The sequence below is a fragment of the Triticum aestivum genome, chromosome 7B (genome assembly GCF_018294505.1).
Source record: "Triticum aestivum cultivar Chinese Spring chromosome 7B, IWGSC CS RefSeq v2.1, whole genome shotgun sequence".
Classification (NCBI taxonomy): Eukaryota; Viridiplantae; Streptophyta; class Magnoliopsida; order Poales; family Poaceae; genus Triticum; species Triticum aestivum.
In genome coordinates this window covers 753,235,133-753,255,224 of record NC_057813.1, presented here as the reverse complement: position 1 = coordinate 753,255,224, position 20,092 = coordinate 753,235,133, and the positions used below count along the sequence as shown (strand labels likewise).

The 20,092-nt window shown below is 45.3% G+C and overlaps 1 protein-coding gene across 1 annotated transcript; it reads left to right on the top strand.

Moving 5' to 3' along the window:
- The first annotated feature begins 3,708 nt into the window (after positions 1-3,708).
- On the top strand, positions 3,709-5,594 carry LOC123158763 (callose synthase 3-like). The gene is made up of 4 exons (XM_044576625.1): positions 3,709-3,842; positions 5,064-5,100; positions 5,151-5,333; positions 5,436-5,594. Exons 1-4 carry the CDS (start codon positions 3,709-3,711, stop codon positions 5,592-5,594), a joined length of 513 nt encoding a protein of 170 aa, XP_044432560.1.
- Positions 5,595-20,092: the final 14,498 nt, after the last annotated feature.

Below are 20,092 nucleotides of genomic sequence, written 5' to 3'. Positions count from 1 at the left end.
AGCAAGGTTTTCCTGTAGCTCGTTCACAAGGGGAGATTTGTATGGTGAACCGTCTCGCTCAAGGCCATCTTCAAAATCCACCATGTTGCCGACTATACAATTAGGGAGGTGAAAGCCTGCAACACATGATGCTTGGGTGATCCCTCTCCCGCCAAGTTTGGTACTCACTCCTCGTACCCTATTGGCTCCATCGTTTCAACCCCATGCATTCGATCGACATCGTCCAATGGTGGCCACAAATGTTGTGGCAGCACCGCGCTTTTGTTGCGCTATGAGATATCATTGCTTGGCGGGGTTAGTTTTTGATTTATGTGGATCGAAAGAAACAATAGGGTGTTCAACAGGATCTCCGATCTTCCGGAGACTATTGCGATAAAAGATAGAGCAGAGATGCATCTCTGAAGGTGGGCACGTACTGGTGGGCTTGCAGGGAAGTACTCCATTTTGCTCTTTCAGGCGGATAGAGCGGGCAGTTAGGGCTTGTCCATGTGTTGCTCCAATAGTCAGTAACAAACTTCTCGCCAATCTTAACACAAAGACAAACAAGTCTCATGTGTGTTCTGAAAAAAAAAATGTAACCTTTTTGATAGTATCTTTGGTCTCTAGATGTGCATCTTATTATCTGCAGATTTCGGGAAAAGGTGTTTTAATTTACAATATATCTGTTGTTTGTCCTGTTTCTTAAATAGGAGTAGTGAAAAATAGATAACTCATTGCTAGCCATCCAGGCATACCCTCATGGAGATCACATCAAAGGAAAAGTGGTGGCTGCACCTTTGTATAGCAGGAAATTGTTAGCACATGTAGAGCGTGAGAAGCCATCAGCACTTGGATGGGAGGCACCGCCATCCGGCTGGGCTGCGCTCAATATCGACGGGTCCTTTTCTGCCAAGGACGGAACTGCAGGAGCTCGCATGGTCCTCCGGGATGAACATGAAGATATTATTTTTTTTCGTCTTGCCGTGAGTTAAGGCAGTGTGCATCACCACTAGAATCTGAACTTGCTGCATGTTCAGAAGGCATCTCCCTGACTACCCAGTGGTCTCAGCTGCCTTTTGTGATTCAAACGGACTGCGCATAAGTGGTAAAACTAATTGAAGAAGGTACTGGCGACCGATCGGAGCATATGATGTTGATCCGAGAGATTACTTCGCGTCTTCAGGAACATGATGAATTCTTAGTTAAGCTTGTGAGGCGTGAACAAAACGTGGTTAGTCATTTTTTAGCGAACTTTGGTCGAATAAAGAAGCGCACTGCGGTGTGGCTTCATTCTGGGCCGGACGAGGTTCCGGACCTTTGTAATGCAGACATGGCTGCCACTTAATTAATGAATTCTTTTTTCCCCGCTAAAAAAAGAAAAAGAAAATTAGATAACCATCTTTATTTTTACAGTAAAATAGAAGGATATAAATTTATTTTATATTGAATTCTGCCCCATGCACTCTAACCGGGGTTTCTTTCAGTGAAGAAACAAGAGCAAATTGTGTGAACCAGGTTTGGAAATTGCTTAGTTGAAGTCGGGTGGAAATTGTGCATGGCCGGCAATGCACAGCCCCGGTTGCATACACAACCGAAATGCCATTTTAATCTTTCCCCTTGTTTATGTGGCCGGCGGCGCACACCTTGTCACCAGACCGATCGGTATAGGATCCCGATGACCGGCGTCGTTGCCTTGCTGGAGTTCTCTACCTGGTTCCTTCCTTCTTCCGGCGGCCGTGATGGGCGGTTGGTTATCTTCTTGGAGCAAACAGCGGCCGCGCTGGACGGATATCCGATCAGCTGCGTATCGTCCTACAGCGCCACACAACGGCTGGTCTTTACTAACTGTACTCTTCTATGTTTCTCTCTGTTTCTTTTTAGTTTGCATATACAATTTGGTCAAAGTCAAACTTTATAAAGTTTAACTAGCTTTCTAGAAAAAGATATCAACGTTCACACTATAAAGTCAATATTATTAGATGCATGATGAAATAAATTTTCATAACATATAACTTTTGTATTATAGATGTTGATATTTTTTCTATGAACTTAGTCAAACTTTATAAAGTTTGACTTTCACCAAATTTTATATGCAGATTAAAAAGAAACGGAGGGAGTACATTGAGATAACTCTCTCTTTCTGCGTCTCACAATGCTCGACGTATTAATTTAATGCACACGTACAAAGATTGGATCATATTTCTTTCCTAGTCACCGGTGGTCAACATTGTTTTAGGCTTTTAGCCACCAGTAGCCAGTAGAGTAGGGTTATATGTTTGTTGCAAAAAATGAATGTATGGCCACTTGAAAAAGCTATAGCCACCAGTAGCCAGTAGAGTATATGCTCTGGGTCTGCTTTTAATTTTTGGGCCATTATGAAGGCCTTCTTTCTAATGAGGGCTGGGGATGAAGAAAATCTTTCTACTCCTTCCGTTCTTAAATATAAGTCCTTAGAGATTCTGTTACAGACTATACAAAGTAAAATGAATGAATCTACTCTTTAAAGTATGTCTATATACATCTGTGTGTAGTCTGCAGTAGAATCTAAAAAGACTTATGTTTCAAAACGAAGGAAATGGGTAATTAACATGACACTGGAGAAAGAGACACCGGCTTAGCTATGTATATATAGGTCGTTAGTTCAACCTTCTGTCTTCGTAAAAAGATGGCTAACTCACATGCATGCTTACGAAACATTTCGATACTTCATTTGCAAGCTTTTGTTTGGTGCTTTTGCTTGAACGGTCAACTAGATGTGCTAGGTCGGCAGCGACGGTGCTTATATAGGATCTGGAAAAGGATCGTAAATTAATTTTATGTTGAATTTCACCCCATGCATGCTCTATAGAGGAGGCGTGCGTACGTTCAGAGACTAAAACAAGAGTAGATTCTGTGGTGTGAAGCAGGTTTGGTGTTATTCTCAAACAAGTGGGATGGGAGAATAGAAAGATGTCGAGTGAAAATTGGTGATGGCCGGCAATGCACAGCCCTTTAATCTTTTCCCCTTGCTTATGTGGCCGGCGGCGCACACCTTGTCCCGTCCCTCATGAATACTCACTCACTAGACCCATCACTACAGGCTGCGTCGTTAGAGCATCTTCAGCTGCGCCCCCAACAAGGCACCCCAGGCAATTTTTCGGCTGCCGGCGCCAAAAAATCGGCCCACTCGCGCCCGCAAGAGCCCAGTTTTCGCCGTCTCTAACCGAAATTGGTGCCGGCGGACCCAACCCAAACCCGGCGCGCTGGGGGCGCTCGGGGCGCCGGGCGAATCGTTTTTGGCGCGAAAGAGCCGCGGGCCCTCCTTGCCAGCGACTCGTCTCTCTTCTCGCGCTTCGTCGTCCTCATCGCCTCATTTCCCGCGACGAATCAATGCCAAAGCTGCCGGACGCTGCCGCGCCGGTCAGCCTCCATTAATGCCTCACGAGCGGCGCAGTAAAGACCGGACGACGCGCGTCCCCTCACCCGCCATGCGTACACGCGGCGGCCACGCGTACGCGGCGGGTCCGCCTATATAAGCCGATCCCCAGCATGCCGGAGACACGCACAGAGCCTCCACCGCCGACGCGCCATTTCTCCCCCTTCCTCCCTCTCCTCTCGCCTTCTCCTGTTCAAAGCATGGCCGAGCGCTTCCCCGGCGACGGCGTGGCGGCGAACGGCTTTGGCCGCCGCCACCTTCACGAGGACGAAGCTCGGCTCCTCTTCGAGGCCGAGTACTCGGCCCCGCCGGACATGCGGGTGCCTGGAGCGTGGAGAATCAGCGCCGGTGGCGTCCCGGTGGCACCACCACCCACCGGGGCGGCGCGGCGTGCGGAGATCGCGCGTATCCGTGCCTCCCTGCCGCTGGCGGCGGGGGAAGGACCGCGGTACGTCCCCGACAACCCGCTATGGGAGCAGCCTACTAGTTTTTTTTCTTTTTTGTAAAATATTTTTAAATATGATCGAACTCGCCGAAGTTTGGTTGAATTTGCGCTGTGTTTGTGCCATAATTTAAATCTTCAAAAAAAATGTGGGCGCCGCGACTGGGGGGCATCATGCCCCCAGCGCGCGGTTTAGCGCTGGTGCGCCCCAGGGGTCGATTTTTAACGCCTCCTGGGGGGCCAACGGCTGGAGATGCTCTTACCTTGCTGGAATTTTCTACTCCGCCGGCCGTGATGGTGGTTATCATCTTCTTGGAGCAAACAGTGGCACACAACGGCTGGCCGTTACTAACGGTACATCACATAAGACTCTCTCTCACACACACACGGCGCTCGATGGATGAATTGAATGCACATAGATTGGATCATGTTTCTTTCCTGGTCATAAGAAGAATAAATAAAAGGTCAATATGTTTTTAGGATGGTGAAAAGGCGCTGGTACAATTCATACTCATAATGTACACCCGAAAAAGGCTATATCCACCACTAGCGTGTAGAGTATATGCTTCGGTCCCCGCAAAAAAAAGAGAGTATATGCTTCGGGTGTAGTTTTAATTTTTGTGCCATTACAAGGGCCTTCTTTATAGTGAAATGTTACACAATTCCTACTAATGATTGTATGGAGTAGCGATTGATCTCACCAAAGATTACACTTACAAAATGGCCTTGATCGGCATTTGTACTCCCTCCATGAAGAAATATAAGAGGTTCGTAAAGAAGTATAAGAGTGTTTACATCAGTAAAAGGAGTATTGCGTACTAGGATCGCTTGGCCAGCATATATTGCCACGGCCTTTCGGCATGTGCATAGTAACTTTAACTTTCGCGAGTCATGTAAGACCATCTATAGCCGGACATCACAAAACTGGTCTCCTAAACGTCTGTGGACATGCCCGTCCAGTGACTGGTGTGTCTGTTTTGAGCTCTTATTTGTCCGTCCATGCTGTCATACATCATTTTCTCCTTTATATTTCCGATCACTTGCACGTGATTTGTGGAGATAAAGAGAGAGAAAAAATTAATAAAGAAAGAGAAGGGTGGTTTGGTGGGTCGCATCCTATGTGGCAGACTGACTAGGCGCGTCCGCAAGCTCTCATATCTTCCCTACATTTGGGAGAGAGAACCCGCGAGCCACAAGGATGTCGAAGAGGATTCCCACTGCAGACTGATGGGTTGTGATTCTGGTCATGCTCCTTGTTATGAATGTAAATAATAAAGTTCTGGAACACTCAGTCGTCACGATTCTTCTTTGCAGGGCGTCTTAGTTGGCAGGAGGTTCAGCATGGAGTTCCGGCTTGTCTTCTGGCTGATCAATGGGCTGATATTCGTAACATTCATCTCCATCCTCGTAATCTTAAGAGCAATCACCCACATGACATCTCTCAACATCTTCGTCTACATCCTTGCTTTCATGCTGATTGGATGGGCCCTGCTTCTGGTTAGTTACCATACCATACAATTCCTACGTTGCTCTTCACTCACATCATTTGTTTCTCTATATCTCAGGTCTAACTTCCTCTCATGTAACCCTCTTTGCCAGATTGCCCATGTGATCAAGCATTTTATCGAGACGGTTGGGCTCTGGGGATCAGTAAAGGCCCGGGGCTATGAGATCCTCATGGGGCTCCTCCTGTTCACGCTCATCACGTTCCTGGCGTGGTTCCCATTCGCGTTCGAGTGCACCCGGAACAAGGAGTAGGTAGATCGGCATGATGGAGGTCCACTAAGTCATGGCATCTGGATCAACCAAGTCATGGCATCTAGATACACTAAGTGATGGCATCTGGATCCAACAAGTCATGGCATCTCGATTAGGTTTGGCGAACAGTTTCTACCAACGGTGTGGATTGATCATGCCCTCGAGTCTCGGCTCCAATAGCCTAGCTTTGGCGTAATTCTACCATGAATAGGGGAGCGATCTGATTTTTTCAAGAAACCAAAAGCGCTATGTCATGTCATCTTCAACCTATGTCACGACAACAACAGAGAATGGGCTTTTATTTTCATTTTTGGAAGAATGAAAATGTTCTCTACAACCGAGATAGTACATGTCATGTTGAACCTTATGTAGCAGTGCTTGTAGTCGTCGTCGCTAGGTGGTCTATAAATCCGGATGTAATTTTTATTATTTCTGGTGTTGGTTATACTGTCATGATTGAAGATTAATAGATTAGAAGTTTTATCGGACAAAAAGAGATAAGTATATGTCATTAGTGCTTTTGTTGGAAAAAAGAAGACATAATGTGCAATGAGTGAATGTTCACTCAGCAACTCGCACTCGCGACACCAACTAAGCGGTTTGATCCCATGCACCATCCAGATGCCGCACACGTCAGTTTTTGAATGGGTCAACGACGAAACCAAAAGATCATGGACTGCGACTTAGAGACTTATGTAGCACATTGGGTGTGTGTTTGTATCCTCTGTTTGAACTTTGTATGGCTCGTGGCCATTTGCTTTGTTTACGTATAAAACTGAAGAAAACCTTTTTCGGTAATATATCACTTTCGTTGTCTGCGTGTACATGAGATGATGTAAATTTGGCTGCCGTCTCCACGATGATGTTCTTCTCAGGTCTAAGAAAACTTGGCACTTTCTTGGGGCAGTCCCATTGCACTATATAAGTCATATATCCAATGACATTAAATATATGTTTAGATATATCAGTCTGAGTGTCCTATGTCTTATCTTGAGCGGAACTACTCTGCACACGATAGTTTAGAGACGATTTTTGGATGATTCGCTCTTTGAACGGTGTTGATTTGTAGCATAATGCAATCTTATGGTGGATGCTATTGTCTATCATGCAGAAATTGTGCACATAGCCGTCGTTTGTCTAGCTGCTCTATATTGAGCTATATATAATGACATTATATAAATGTTTAGATGCAGCAGTCTCAGGTGCCCTATGTATCTTATCTTAAGCTATATCTAATGACATTAAATAGTTGTTCATATATAGTAGTCACAGTGCCGTATATCTTAGTGTTGTATCTAAAACAACTTTAGTTTAATGTCTTTTGTGAGAGTGGGAGAGAAAAAAGTGATGTCTTGGATTTGACGCTAAGATGTACCACTCAGTCTCACACACACATACACACGCTTCCCCATGGTGCCTCTCTCTCGCTCTCGCTCTCGCTCTCTCTCTCTCTCACACACATACACACATATGTCTCTCTCTAGTCGCAGACACACACCCCCTCTCTCTCTTCGTAGTGAACTGGATATAGATCTCTGCTACTCTGAACACTATCCACACCAGAACACATGGTCCACATGTGCAAGTATTGAGCAAACCATCTAACCCCAGTTTTTGGCACCATATCCACCTTTGTACTATAACTATTATCAATCTTGACCCATTTTGTCTTTAAATTGGTCACACTGGTAAAATTAGTTAGTTACCATGCCTGGCAAAAATTCAGCTCGAGCCTCCCAACCAATCCCACAAGAACCAGTACAAACACCTTAGTCCGAAAACACATGTAAGTCTCGAATGCTTCACACAGTGATTGATTGGCCACAACTTCAAGTGTGGCATCTGGCCGTGTTCCTATGGAGTCTGATTTAGATGGGTCCTTGTGATGGACATGGACCTTGACAACCTCGTCGCTTCATTTGAAGTATGTTGACTTCGAGCATTTGGCGAGGATGACATCATCTTTGTCAACCTTTGCTAGTAGTTCAGATAACTCTTCAGACGGTAAGGCCTCAGATTGTGGCTTGATGGCCAAAGTTACGGTCATGTCCTCGGTTCTGAGTGACCGGTCTGGGTCGCCGCTGATTGTAATTACACAATGTGGCCCAGGCATCATTAATTTCATGTATGCATAATGGGGGATGACATGGAAATAAGTGAAGGATTGTCGGCCAAGTAGTGTGTGGTAACCACTTCGAAACATTTTTTTTAATAATACATTTTTTATTAATTTGCAGAAATAATACACCGTTTTGATATTTTTGCACAAATAATACGACATCTTCTTCCTGGAGGACGACTGGACCTAATCGTCTTCCTGGTGGACGATTGGTGTCCAGTCGTCCTCCAGGAAGCCGACTGGGCACTCATCCACAGGGTTTGCCACCAGTCGTCTTGCAGGAAGATGATAAGCTATAGTCGTCCACCAAGTAGATAATAAGCTACACTCGTCCATCAGGAAGATTATTAGCACTAATCGTCCACCAAGAAGATAATTAGTTCCAGTCGTCCACCAGGAAGATGATTAGTTCCAAACATGGCTTTCCCTGCCTTTCCCACGAACCCTGTTGTTCCTGCCAACCCTTATGTTCCCGCCACCCCTTCTGTTCTCGCCATCGTCTCTCCCGCCAACCCTTATGTTCTCGTCAACTTCTTTCCCGCCACCCCTTCTGTTCCCGCCATCTTCTTTCCCGCCACCCCTTCTGTTCCCGCCATCTTCTTTCCCGCCATACTTCTCTTCTCGACTTATAAGACCCCCTCCCATACAGAAAGGGTTGGTAAGCACTGCATTGTAGTCTCGTCAAGATGTCCCATCCTCATTACCCTTTCGATCGTAGTTTCCACCCGAGTATGTCAAAATCTCTTCTGAGGTTAGCCAGCAATTTCGAGATAGACAATAGGATAGTTCAATGGGACGATCTTATCAGTAGTGACACCATACTGAATGAGTTAGCTCACACATTAAGAAGGTGAGAGTGTCCTTCAAGGACCTTTGAGGAGATACAGAAAGAACTCCTCAGGTTGCAAGTTACGTGGAAGAAGCAACAACATAAGAGTGCAAGTTTCCTAAGGACTGCCCGAGAGCATACTTATTTATGAACCGAGGAAAGCGAAGACAAAGATGATATTTTCATGCCGAGCAGCAAGGCAAGACACCAGCATCGTCAAAGGGCAAGAGTGACTCATCATCGAAGGGCAAGAGTGCCTCATCGTCGAAGGGCAAGAGTGCCTCATCATCGAAGGGCAAGAGTGCTGCATCGGCAGAGGATGACGACGATGTCTTTGTGTAGTTTGTATGTTGTATTATCTAAGCTAAGTCGTACTGTTTAATTTTGATGTACTTGTATCTTAATTATCCCTGAAAGTGTTGTATTATCTAAGTTAAGTTGTACTTTAATTTTGATGTACTTTTATCTTAATTATCTCTAAGAGTGCTGCATCAATGGAGAAATTTGTCCCTCGCATACATAGGTAGAAATATGTCTCTCACATACATGGGTATAATATGTCTCTCGCATACATAGATAGATATGTCTGTCGCATACATTGGTAGCATATGTCCCTCGCGTACATAGATAGATATAGTGGTAGACAAGCATCAGCCACGTCGTCCGGCACGTCGTGGAGGTGGTGTAGGCGGCGTCGGCCACAGATACCTGTGGGGTGGCCGAACGTTACGGGGAGGAAGGTCAGACCATGCCTGGTCATGCTGTGTTTCCTGTGTGGGAGATGTTGCAGGAGTCGTATATATATGTCCATCCACTCGTTATGCCGCGACAAGAAATCCTGTCTGTTATGCCCACCTTCATGGTCACTATCCCACCCGAATCCGGACATAAACACGTCATGTCCATACACCTGATATCTGTAGGACCCTGTTGGGTGGACGAACATAAGTAATGATGAAATACATAGGCCCATTTGATATTTACAAGAATAAATATGAAGAAACATACGTGTAGGCGGAGGTCGTGGCCGGAACACGTAGGCAGATGTGGGATCCGGCTGGTGCTGCCACGCCGAACTACCGGCCTGGTCAAGAGGGGGTGGCCTGGCCGTCCACTGCTCTGCTAGACGTGGATGCTGATCATGTCGGTGATGCGTGTGTTCGAGCTGACCAGTCGAGTGATGCGGCGGCTGCTGGTGCATGGAGTGGCGGGGGAGATGCTGGTGAAGTACGTCCGAAGTGCGTGTGCACGTAATAGCCCGATACACAGATCGTACTTTCTGCTCAATGCGCGACATCCAGGTCTGGACCTGAGCCCGAGGAAGCATTAGAGGCGCAGACGATAGTGAATGCTGAAAGGTGGACACCTCCTCGCCAAGTCCGCGAGTCAACTCAGCCTGAAATTGTGAGGATGATTATTACGTGTGCACGACAAAGTATGTATGGACTACTTGCATTATATGAAGAGAATATATCTTACCGCTTGCTGCCTATAGCCCGAAGTATCATAGCTCGGGTACATATCCGGCGTATTAGGGGCAGGTATCTCATCTAGGTGATTGTGATGAACGATGCATAACCGTGTTCCGGTCATGTACCGCTGCAGATAGAGATTGAATTCGTCCATATCAAAGTTGTGATTCTCGTGCCACAGATGTGTGCTCGCAGTCTCCCATTGTGAACGTTCGGCTGAACCCTATCTAGCCACTCAGTAGTCGTCCTGTTAATCCCCTTCTTTGTGATCCTAAAATTTTGGTGTTCATTGAACAATTAACTAACATCTTAACTATGGACAATATTGAAGGACAGTGCAATATTGAATAGCTGGACAGTACATGTGGATGTCTCTGTGCAGCGGGGCCTCCATAGGGGGAGGTGCCTCCAATTGCAGAAGACCAATTTGCCTGATAACCCTCTGTTGGGCCATCTCCTTGACGAAGACATCGAAGATGATCTTCGATTTCGTCATCCAATACTCGGCATCTCTTTTGAACAGCACGGACAAACCGCCGAGGTATCTTGCATCTATGGCTTCTTGCGTGTACGGCTGCAGGATCACCCCAGTGTACGTATCAAATTGCTCGTTTAATGCCATGTAGGCTCATCTGGTCTGATCAGCAGCAAAGCGTCTCTGCGGAAAACAAAAGTTAGATTGAACCCTAGTGTACAAAAGATACAAAACTTAGATTGAGACATACCCTGCGACGTGTCCAACTCAGATCGAATGTAGGCATGTCGATGCCGTCAGCATCGAACATGATATCCATAGGCTCATCGACACGCATGTCTGGTCGTCCTATGGAGAACCTCTCCCAAGACCACCGTTGCAGAAATAGAGGGCATCCAAGAAGGGCGGACGTGGGTGACGTAAGCTGGCACAGCGTTGCACATAGCTCGGTATGTATACGCTAAGACAGCAGAACCCCAACTCCTCTGTGTGATCTGATTCGGCGTCTCAGCGCTCGCGATCTCAAGTTCAATAGGGATGTAGCTCGCGCTAATAGTGATGACATGGTTCTCTGTGAACATCACCTTGCCAAGAAGCCACAGTATATATGCCTCCACACTGCGAGTGATCTGTGTCATATTCAATGGGACCCTTGGATACCCCGGGAACTTTTCGATCTGTTTTGAATAACAGAAAGAAGAACACAGAACAGGAGGGGATAAGGTTGCGCGAGGGAAGAAGGAGCCGGGCGAGCGAGGCCTGGGACCATGTCTTCCTCCTTCTGGACGATCGTCCTGCGGCTGGATGATTGGACCCTGTCGTCTGGGCCCCAGCCACCGACGGCCATGCAGGGACGAGTGGGAGCGCTGCGACGTGGCCGGGCCAATCGCCGACCGCCACGTGGAGTACGGGCCACCTGTCGTCCTCCTATAGGTTGACTGGCCTCAGTTGTTTAGCAGTAGGACGACGGGGTGCAATCGTCCTCTAGCTGGACGAGGCCGTATTATTTTCGAAAAATAAAATTTCCGTGCGTTATTTCTAAAATTTAATAAAAAATGTATTATTTCAAAAAATAGCCCTCCTCTCGAGGTGTTCTTCTGTGCTTTCCTCCTCTCGAGGTGTTCTTCTAATACCTCTTTCTGATCAATGGACTTGGCAGCTCTCTTTCAAACATTAAAAAAATATAGGTCTTAGTTTCAGTAGACCTACAGGGTGGGCCAGATAAATGGTTCCTCGATAACAGTTATAATGATATTTAGAGTTGTCCAAAACTATAGTAGAAAAATAGAAGTGCATTAAATAGAGAACTTGTTGTATATATAATTTTTGAGGGGAGAAACTTGTTTTACATTAATCTATTTTGGACACTGCTCCAATTATCAATAGAAACTAGGTAATATAGTTGAGCTCCTCCTTTTCAGGGTTATATATCGACCACGTCGGGCTATTAAATCTCAAGTGTTGGGCCACTTCTTCGCAGAATGGACAGAGGCCGAGCTACCTAGAGAGCATGCGGCTTATACCCATTAGGTGATGTATTTTGACGGCTCCAAAATGCTCGCCGGACTGGGGGTTGGGGTAATCCTCGCCTCACCCACCAGCGACACCATGAAGTATGTGATCCAGATCATGTACACCAACTCCAACAAGGGGGCGAAGTACGAAGCACTTCTTTATGGACTTCAGATGGCCGTCTCCATGGGCATAAGGCGTCTTCAGGTCCAGAGGTGACTCCAACCTCGCAATCTCTTAGGTAAATGGCAATTTGACGCAAAAGACCCAAAGATGACTGTGTATCACACCATGGTCATAATCATGTCGGCTTGATTTGAGCGCTTAGAATCTCACTATGTCCTCGATGAAAGCATCCAAGCCACAAACATACTGACAAGGATGGGTGCTCGGCGTGGAACAGTTGTTCAAACAGTCTATTAAATGGCAAAGAGACACCGAGCCAAGCAAGCAACCCGAGGAACCCACACAAGAATTGATCATCCTCCCTGCCGTAGAGGCTGACGAGGTAATAGTGGGGGCTCGACGTTCGAAGAAACTTTCTCGGCCCATGAGATTATGGTAGTTATTGCACCATGGACAAAGCCACTTCGTTCTTATTTGATACGCAAGTAATTCTTACTTTCTATTTTGTTCTTTACAATAAGATTGTTGTTTTGAAAAAATGACAAGTAATACAAAAAAACCATAGGTAAAAATTACATCTAGGCTGCGACGACTACAAGCACTGTAGCATGTCGCCGTCATCCCGTCATCGCCCATTCCTTTTAAAAAATTTACATCTTTTTTCTTTATCGTACCACAAATTATTAATAGCAACTGGAAATTTTAGTTTTTTTCTCTTTTATTCTTCACAATAAGATTTTTTTTACAAAAATCTTTTGATCTATTTATCAACTGTCAAGTAATATAATACAAAGAACACCATAAGTAAAAAAAATTCCACCTACATTTGTAGACCATCTAGCAACGACTACAAACACTCTAGCAAGCCGCAACCATCGCCCCTCCCTCATCAAAAAGTTTACATCTTTTTTCCTTGATTATACAACAGATTGTTGATAGCAACTACAAATTTTTATTTTTATTTTCTCTTGTGTTATTTACAAAAAATATTTTTCATAAAACTTTCGATTTATTTATCAACAAGTAATATAATACAAAGAACACCATACGTAAAAAATTGCATCTACGTCTGTAGACCACCTAGCAATGACTACAAGACATCATCGCCCTCCCTTGTCAGAAGTTTTACATCTTATTTCCTTCAATGTACCACATATATATTATTACTAGGAAAAGGGCACGTGCGTTGCAACGGGATAATAAAATTATGTCTTGAAATCAAACCACTGACATATTCAATAATTAAAGAGGCACGCTACGCAACGACCGGCGGATCCGTTGCAACAACGACTATATTGCAGAAGCTTCTGCAAGAGAGGTCATGTTGTGGATTTCTTTTTTTTGCAGAATCTTTTTGGAACATAGGTCGTGTTAGATTGAGGGTGCGCCCAGGAAGTCATGTGGCAAGTGTAGCAGGCGGCGGATGCTGCCGAGCGATATGTCTCTATTACTTTGTGGGATGGAGGCGAAGGCTCCGAGGAGCAATGCCAGAGCCAACATGGAGGCAACGACTTGGCTCGCCATTCGGTCTCAAAACTCAATCTCTCTCTCTCTCACTGTCCCTCTCCAGCTGCTTGGAGGGGCTGCCCTTGTATCTTTTCTGCTGAGGCCACACCGGGGTACATGCCCCTTATATAGGATCCGAGGAGGTTCAGTCCACTCGCAAGCGCAACGCAGGCCCAACATCTCCAGCGACATTTATTTAGCCTGTTGCGATCGACTACCAAGAAGGCCGTTTCCCTTTGCATGCGTCACCCAGGCAAAAGGAAAACGGACTTGCTCTTCCCAATAATGCTAAACATACAAGGAGTTACACGTAATTATACGCTGACTAGGATTCTTTCTTTCTACCTAAACTCCCTCCCTGATTTTCACGGGGTGGACCCCTCCTCCCCCTTAATCTTCAACCAAAACCCATCTGCCTGTAAAACCCCTATAAACTTATGTACATGTACCATTACTCTTGCTCTCCTTCCTTGGTTCCTGAAATTCATGGAGAAGCTGAGCTGTGTTTTTTTTCTAGAAGCGACAAGAGGAGGCCAGGGGTGGTGCTGCTTGGTGGTATAGAATGTCATGTGGACACCCAACATCCTTGGGTGGTTGGGGGTTCACAACCTCTCCCTGTTTGTCAAGGCCATATATACAAGTAGGAGATGGCCCGAGAATAATGTCCGGCAACAAACCTTGCGCTATAGTTGTTTGGGAACGTAGCAGAAATTCAAAATTTTCCTACATTTCACCAAGATCTATCTATGGAGAAACTAGCAACGAGGGAAGGAGAGTGCATCTACATACTCTTGTAGATCGCTAAGCGGAAGCGTTCAAGAGAACGGGGTTGAAGGAGTCGTACTCGTCGTGATCCAAATCACCGGAGATCCTAGTGCCGAACGGACGACACCTCCGCGTTCAACACACGTACAGCCCGGTGACGTCTCCCACGCCTTGATCCAGCATGGAGAGAGGGAGAGGTTGAGGAAGACTCGATCCAGCAGCGGCACAACGGCGTGGTGGTGGTGGTGGAGGAGTGTGGCAATCCTGCAGGGCTTCGCCAAGCACCGCGGGAGAGGAGAAGGGAGAGAGGTAGGGCTGCGCCAAGAAGAGGGAGAAACTCATGTGTTGGGCAGCCCCCAAGCCTCAAGTATTTATAGGGGAGAGGGAGGGGGCTGCGCCCCCTCTAGGGTTCCACCCTAGGGGCGGCGGCCAGCCCCAATCCCATCTGGGTGGCGGCCAGGTGGAGGGGGAGAGGGAGGCGCACCAGGTATGGGCCCTAAGGCCCATCTGCCCTTAGGGTTTGCCCCCTCTCCTCTCCTTAGGCGCCTTGGGCCCCTTGTGGGGGGCGCACCAGCCCACCTGGGGCTGGTTCCCTCCCACACTTGTCCCATGCAGCCCTCCGGGGTTGGTGGCCCCACTTGGTGGACCCCCGGGACCCTCCAGGTGGTCCCGATACGTTACCAAAAAAACCCGAAACTTTTCCGGTGACCAAAACAGGACTTCCCATATATAAATCTTTACCTCCAGACCATTCCGGAACTCCTCGTGGCGTCCGGGATCTCATCCGGGACTCCGAACAACATTCGGTAACCACATACAAACTTCCTTTATAACCCTAGCGTCATTGAACCTTAAGTGTGTAGACCCTACGGGTTCGGGAGACATGTAGACATGACCGAGACGTTCTCCGGTCAATAACCAACAGCGGGATCTGGATACCCATGTTGGCTCCCACATGTTCCATGATGATCTCATCGGATGAACCACGATGTCAAGGACTCAATCAATCCCGTATACAATTCCCTTTGTCTAGCGGTATTGTACTTGCCCGAGATTCAATCGTCGGTATGCCGATACCTTGTTCAATCTCGTTACAGGCAAGTCTCTTTACTCGTTCCATAACACATCATCCCGTGATCAACCCCTTGGTCACATTGTGCACATTATGATGATGTCCTACCGAGTGGGCCCAGAGATACCTCTCCGTCAACCGGAGTGACAAATCCCAGTCTCGATTCGTGCCAACCCAACAGACACTTTCGGAGATACCTGTAATGCACCTTTATAGCCACCCAGTTACGTTGTGACGTTTGGTACACCCAAAGCATTCCTACGGTATCCGGGAGTTGCACAATCTCATGGTCTAAGGAAATGATACTTGACATTAGAAAAGCTTGAGCATACGAACTACACGATCTTTGTGCTAGGCTTAGGATTGGGTCTTGTCCATCACATCATTCTCCTAATGATGTGATCCCGTTATCAACGACATCCAATGTCCATGGTCAGGAAACCGTAACCATCTATTGATCAACGAGCTAGTCAACTAGAGGCTTACTAGGGACATGGTGTTGTCTATGTACCCACACATGTATCTGAGTTTCCTTTCAATACAATTATAGCATGGATAATAAACGATTATCATGAACAAGGAAATATAATAATAACTAATTTATTATTGCCTCTAGGACATATTTCCAACAGTCTCCCACTTGCACTAGAGTCAATAATCTAGTTCACATCGTCATGTGATTAACACTCACACGTCACATCGCCATGTGACCAACATCCAAAGAGTTTACTATTGTCATTAAATTAGTTCACATCATCATGTGATTAAGACTCAATGAGTTCTGGGGTTTGATCATGTTTTGCTTGTGAGAGAGGTTTTAGTCAACGGGTCTGTAACATTCAGATCCGTATGTACTTCGCAATTCTCTATGTCATATTGTAAATGCTGCTTCCACGCTCCACTTGGAGCTATTCCAAATGGTTGCTCCACTATACGTATTCGGTTTGCTACTCAGAGTCACCCGGATAGGTGTTAAAGCTTGCATCGATGTAACCCTTTACGCCGAACTCTTTATCACCTCCATAATCGAGAAACATGTCCTTATTTACTCCAAGGACAATTTTGACCGCTGTCCAATGATCCATTCCTGGATCATTCTTGTACCCCTTGACTGACTCATGGCAAGGCACACTTCCGGTGCGGTACACAGCATAGCATACTATAGAGCCTATGTCTGAAGCATAGGGGACGACCTTCGTCCTTTCTCTCTCTTCTGCCGTGGTCGAGCTTTAACTCTTAATTCATACCTTACAACTCAGGCAAGAACTCCTTCTTTGACTGATCCATCTTGAACACCTTCAAGATCATGTCAAGGTATGTGCTCATTTAAAAGTATCATTTAGCGTTTTCGATCTATCCACATAGATCTTGATGCTCAATGTTTAAGCAGCTTATTCCAGGTTTTCTATTGAAAAACACTTTTCAAATAACCCTATATGCTTTCCAGAAATTCTACATCATTTCTGATCAACAATATGTCAACAACATATACTCATCAGAAATTCTATAGTGCTCCCACTCACTTCTTTGGAAATACAAGTTTCTCATAAACTTTGTATAAACCCAAAATCTTTGATCATCTCATCAAAGCGCACATTCCAACTCCGAGATGCTTACTCCAGTCCTTAGAAGGATCGCTGGAGCCAGCATACCTTTTAGCATCCTTAGGATTGACAAAAACTTTCTGATTGTATCACATACAACCTTTCCTTATGAAGACTGGTAAGGAAACTCGTTTTGACATCCATCTGCCAGATTTCATAAATGCAGCTAATGCTAACATGATTCCGACGAACTTAAGCATCGCTACAGATGAGAAAATCTCATCGTAGTCAACTCCTTGAACTTGTGAAAAACTCTTCGCCACAAGTCGAGCTTCATAGACGGTGACATTACCGTCCACGTCCGTCTTCTTCTTAAAGATCCATTTATCTCAATGGCTTGCCTATCGGGCAAGTCCACCAAAGTCCATGCTTTGTTCTGATACATGGATCCTATCTCGGATTTCATGGCTTCTAACCATTTGTCGGAATATGGGCCCACCATCGCTTCTCCATAGCTCGTAGGTTCATCTAGCAACATGACCTTCAAGACAGGATTACTGTACCACTCTGAAGTAGTACGCATCCTTGTCACCCTACGAAGTACGGTAGTGACTTGATCCGAAACTTCATGATCACTATCATAAGCTTCTACTTCAATTGGTGTAGGCGCCACAGGAACAACTTCCTGTGCCCTGCTGCACACTAGTTGAAGTGATGGTTCAATAACCTCATCAAGTCTCCACCATCCTCCCACTCAATTCTTTCGAGAGAAACTTTTCCTCGAGAAAGGACCCGTTTCTAATTACTTTTGCTTCCGGATCTTGAGATAGGAGGTATACCCAACTGTTTTGGGTGTCCTATGAAGATGTATTTATCCGTTTTGGGTTCGAGCTTATCATGATGAAACTTTTTCACATAAGCGTCGCAGCCCCAAACTCTTAAGAAACGACAACTTAGGTTTCTCTAAACCATAGTTCATACGGTGTCGTCTCAACGGAATTTCGTGGTGCCCTATTTAAAGTGAGTGCGGTTGTCTCTAATGCCTAACCCATGAACGATAGTGGTAACTCGATAAGAGACATCATGGTACGCACTATATCCAATAGGGTGCAACTATGATGTTCGGACACACCATCACACTATGGTGTTCCAGGCGGTATTAATTGTGAAACAATTTCCACAATGTCTTAATAGCGTGCCATAGCTCGTAACTCAGATACTCATCTCTATGATCATATCATAGACATTTTATCCTCTTGTCAGGATGATCTTTAACTTCACTCTGAAATTACTTGAACCATTCAATAATTCAGACTTGTGTTTCATCAAGTAAATACACTCAGTATCTACTTAAATCATCTGTGAAGTAAGAACATAACGATATTCCCTGCATGCCTCAGCACTCATTGGACTGCACACATCAAAATGTGTTACTTCCAACAAGTTGCTATGTTGTTCCATCTTACTGAAACCGAGGCTTTTCAGTCATCTTGCCCATGTGGTATGATTTGCATATCTCAAGTGATTCAAAATCAAGTCAGTCCAAATGATCCATCCCCATGGAGTTTCTTCATGCGTATACACCAATAGACGTGGTTCACATGTCTCAAACTTTTCAAAAACGAGTGAGTCCAAAGATCCATCAACATGGAGCTTCTTCATGCGTTTTACACCAATATGACTTACATGGCAGTGCCACAAGTAAGTGGTACTATCATTACTATCTTATATCTTTTGGCATGAAAATGTGTATCACTACGATCGAGATTCAATAAACCATTCTTTTAGGTGCAAGACCATTGAAGGTGTTTATTCAAATAAATAGAGTAACCATTATTCTCCTTAAATGAATAACCGTATTGCGATAGACATAATCCAATCATGTCTATGCTCAACGCAAACACCAAATAACAATTTTAGGTTTAACTCCAATCTCGATGGTAGAGGGAGCGTGCGATGCTTGATCACATCAACCTTGGAAACACTTCCAACACATATCGTCGCCTCACCTTTAGCTAGCCTCCGTTTATTCCGTAGCTTTTATTTCGAGTTACTAACACTTAGCAACCGAACCGGTATCTAATACCCTGGTGCTACTAGGAGTACTAGTAAAGTACACATTAACATAATGTATATCCAATATACTTCTATCGACCTTGCCAGCCTTCTCATCTACCAAGTATCTAGGGTGGTTCCGCTTCAGTGTCCGTTCCTCTCATTACAGAAGCACTTAGTCTCGGGTTTGGGTTCAACCTTGGGTTTCTTCACTAGAGCAGCAACTGTTTTGCCGTTTCATGAAGTATCCCTTGTTGCCCTTGCCCTTCTTGAAACTAGTGGTTTTACCAACCATCAACAATTGATGTTCCTACTTGACTTCTACTTTCGCGGTGTCAAACATCGCGAACACTTCAAGGATCATCATATCTATCCCTGATATGTTATAGTTCATCACGAAGCTCTAGTAGCTTGGTGGCAATGTCTTTGGAGAAACATCACTATCTCATCTGGAAGATTAACTCCCACTCGATTCAAGTGATTGTTGCACTCAGACAATCTGAGCACAAGCTCAACGATTGAGCTTTTCTCCCTGAGTTTGCAGGCTAAGAAAATCGTCGGAGGTCTTACACCTCTTGACGTGGGCACGAGCCTGAAATCCCAATTTCAGCCCTTGAAACATCTCATATGTTCCGCGAAGTTTCGAAAAACGTTTTTGGTGCCTCAAATCTAAACCGTTTAACTGAACTATCACGTAGTTATCAAAACGTGTATGTCCGATGTTCGCAACATCCACAAACGACGTTTGGGGTTCAGCACACTGAGCGGTGCATTAAGGACATAAGCTTTCTACTGTCCGCATAATCGCTACTTTAAACTTTCAACTATATTTTCTCTAGGAACATATCTAAATAGTGGAACTAAAGCGCGAGCTTACCACATAATTTGCAAAGATCTTTTGACTATGTTCAGGATAATTAAGTTCATCTTATGAACTCCCACTCAGATAGACATCCCTCTGGTCATCTAAGTGATTACATGATCCGAGTCAACTAGGCAGTGTCCGATCATCACGTGAGACGG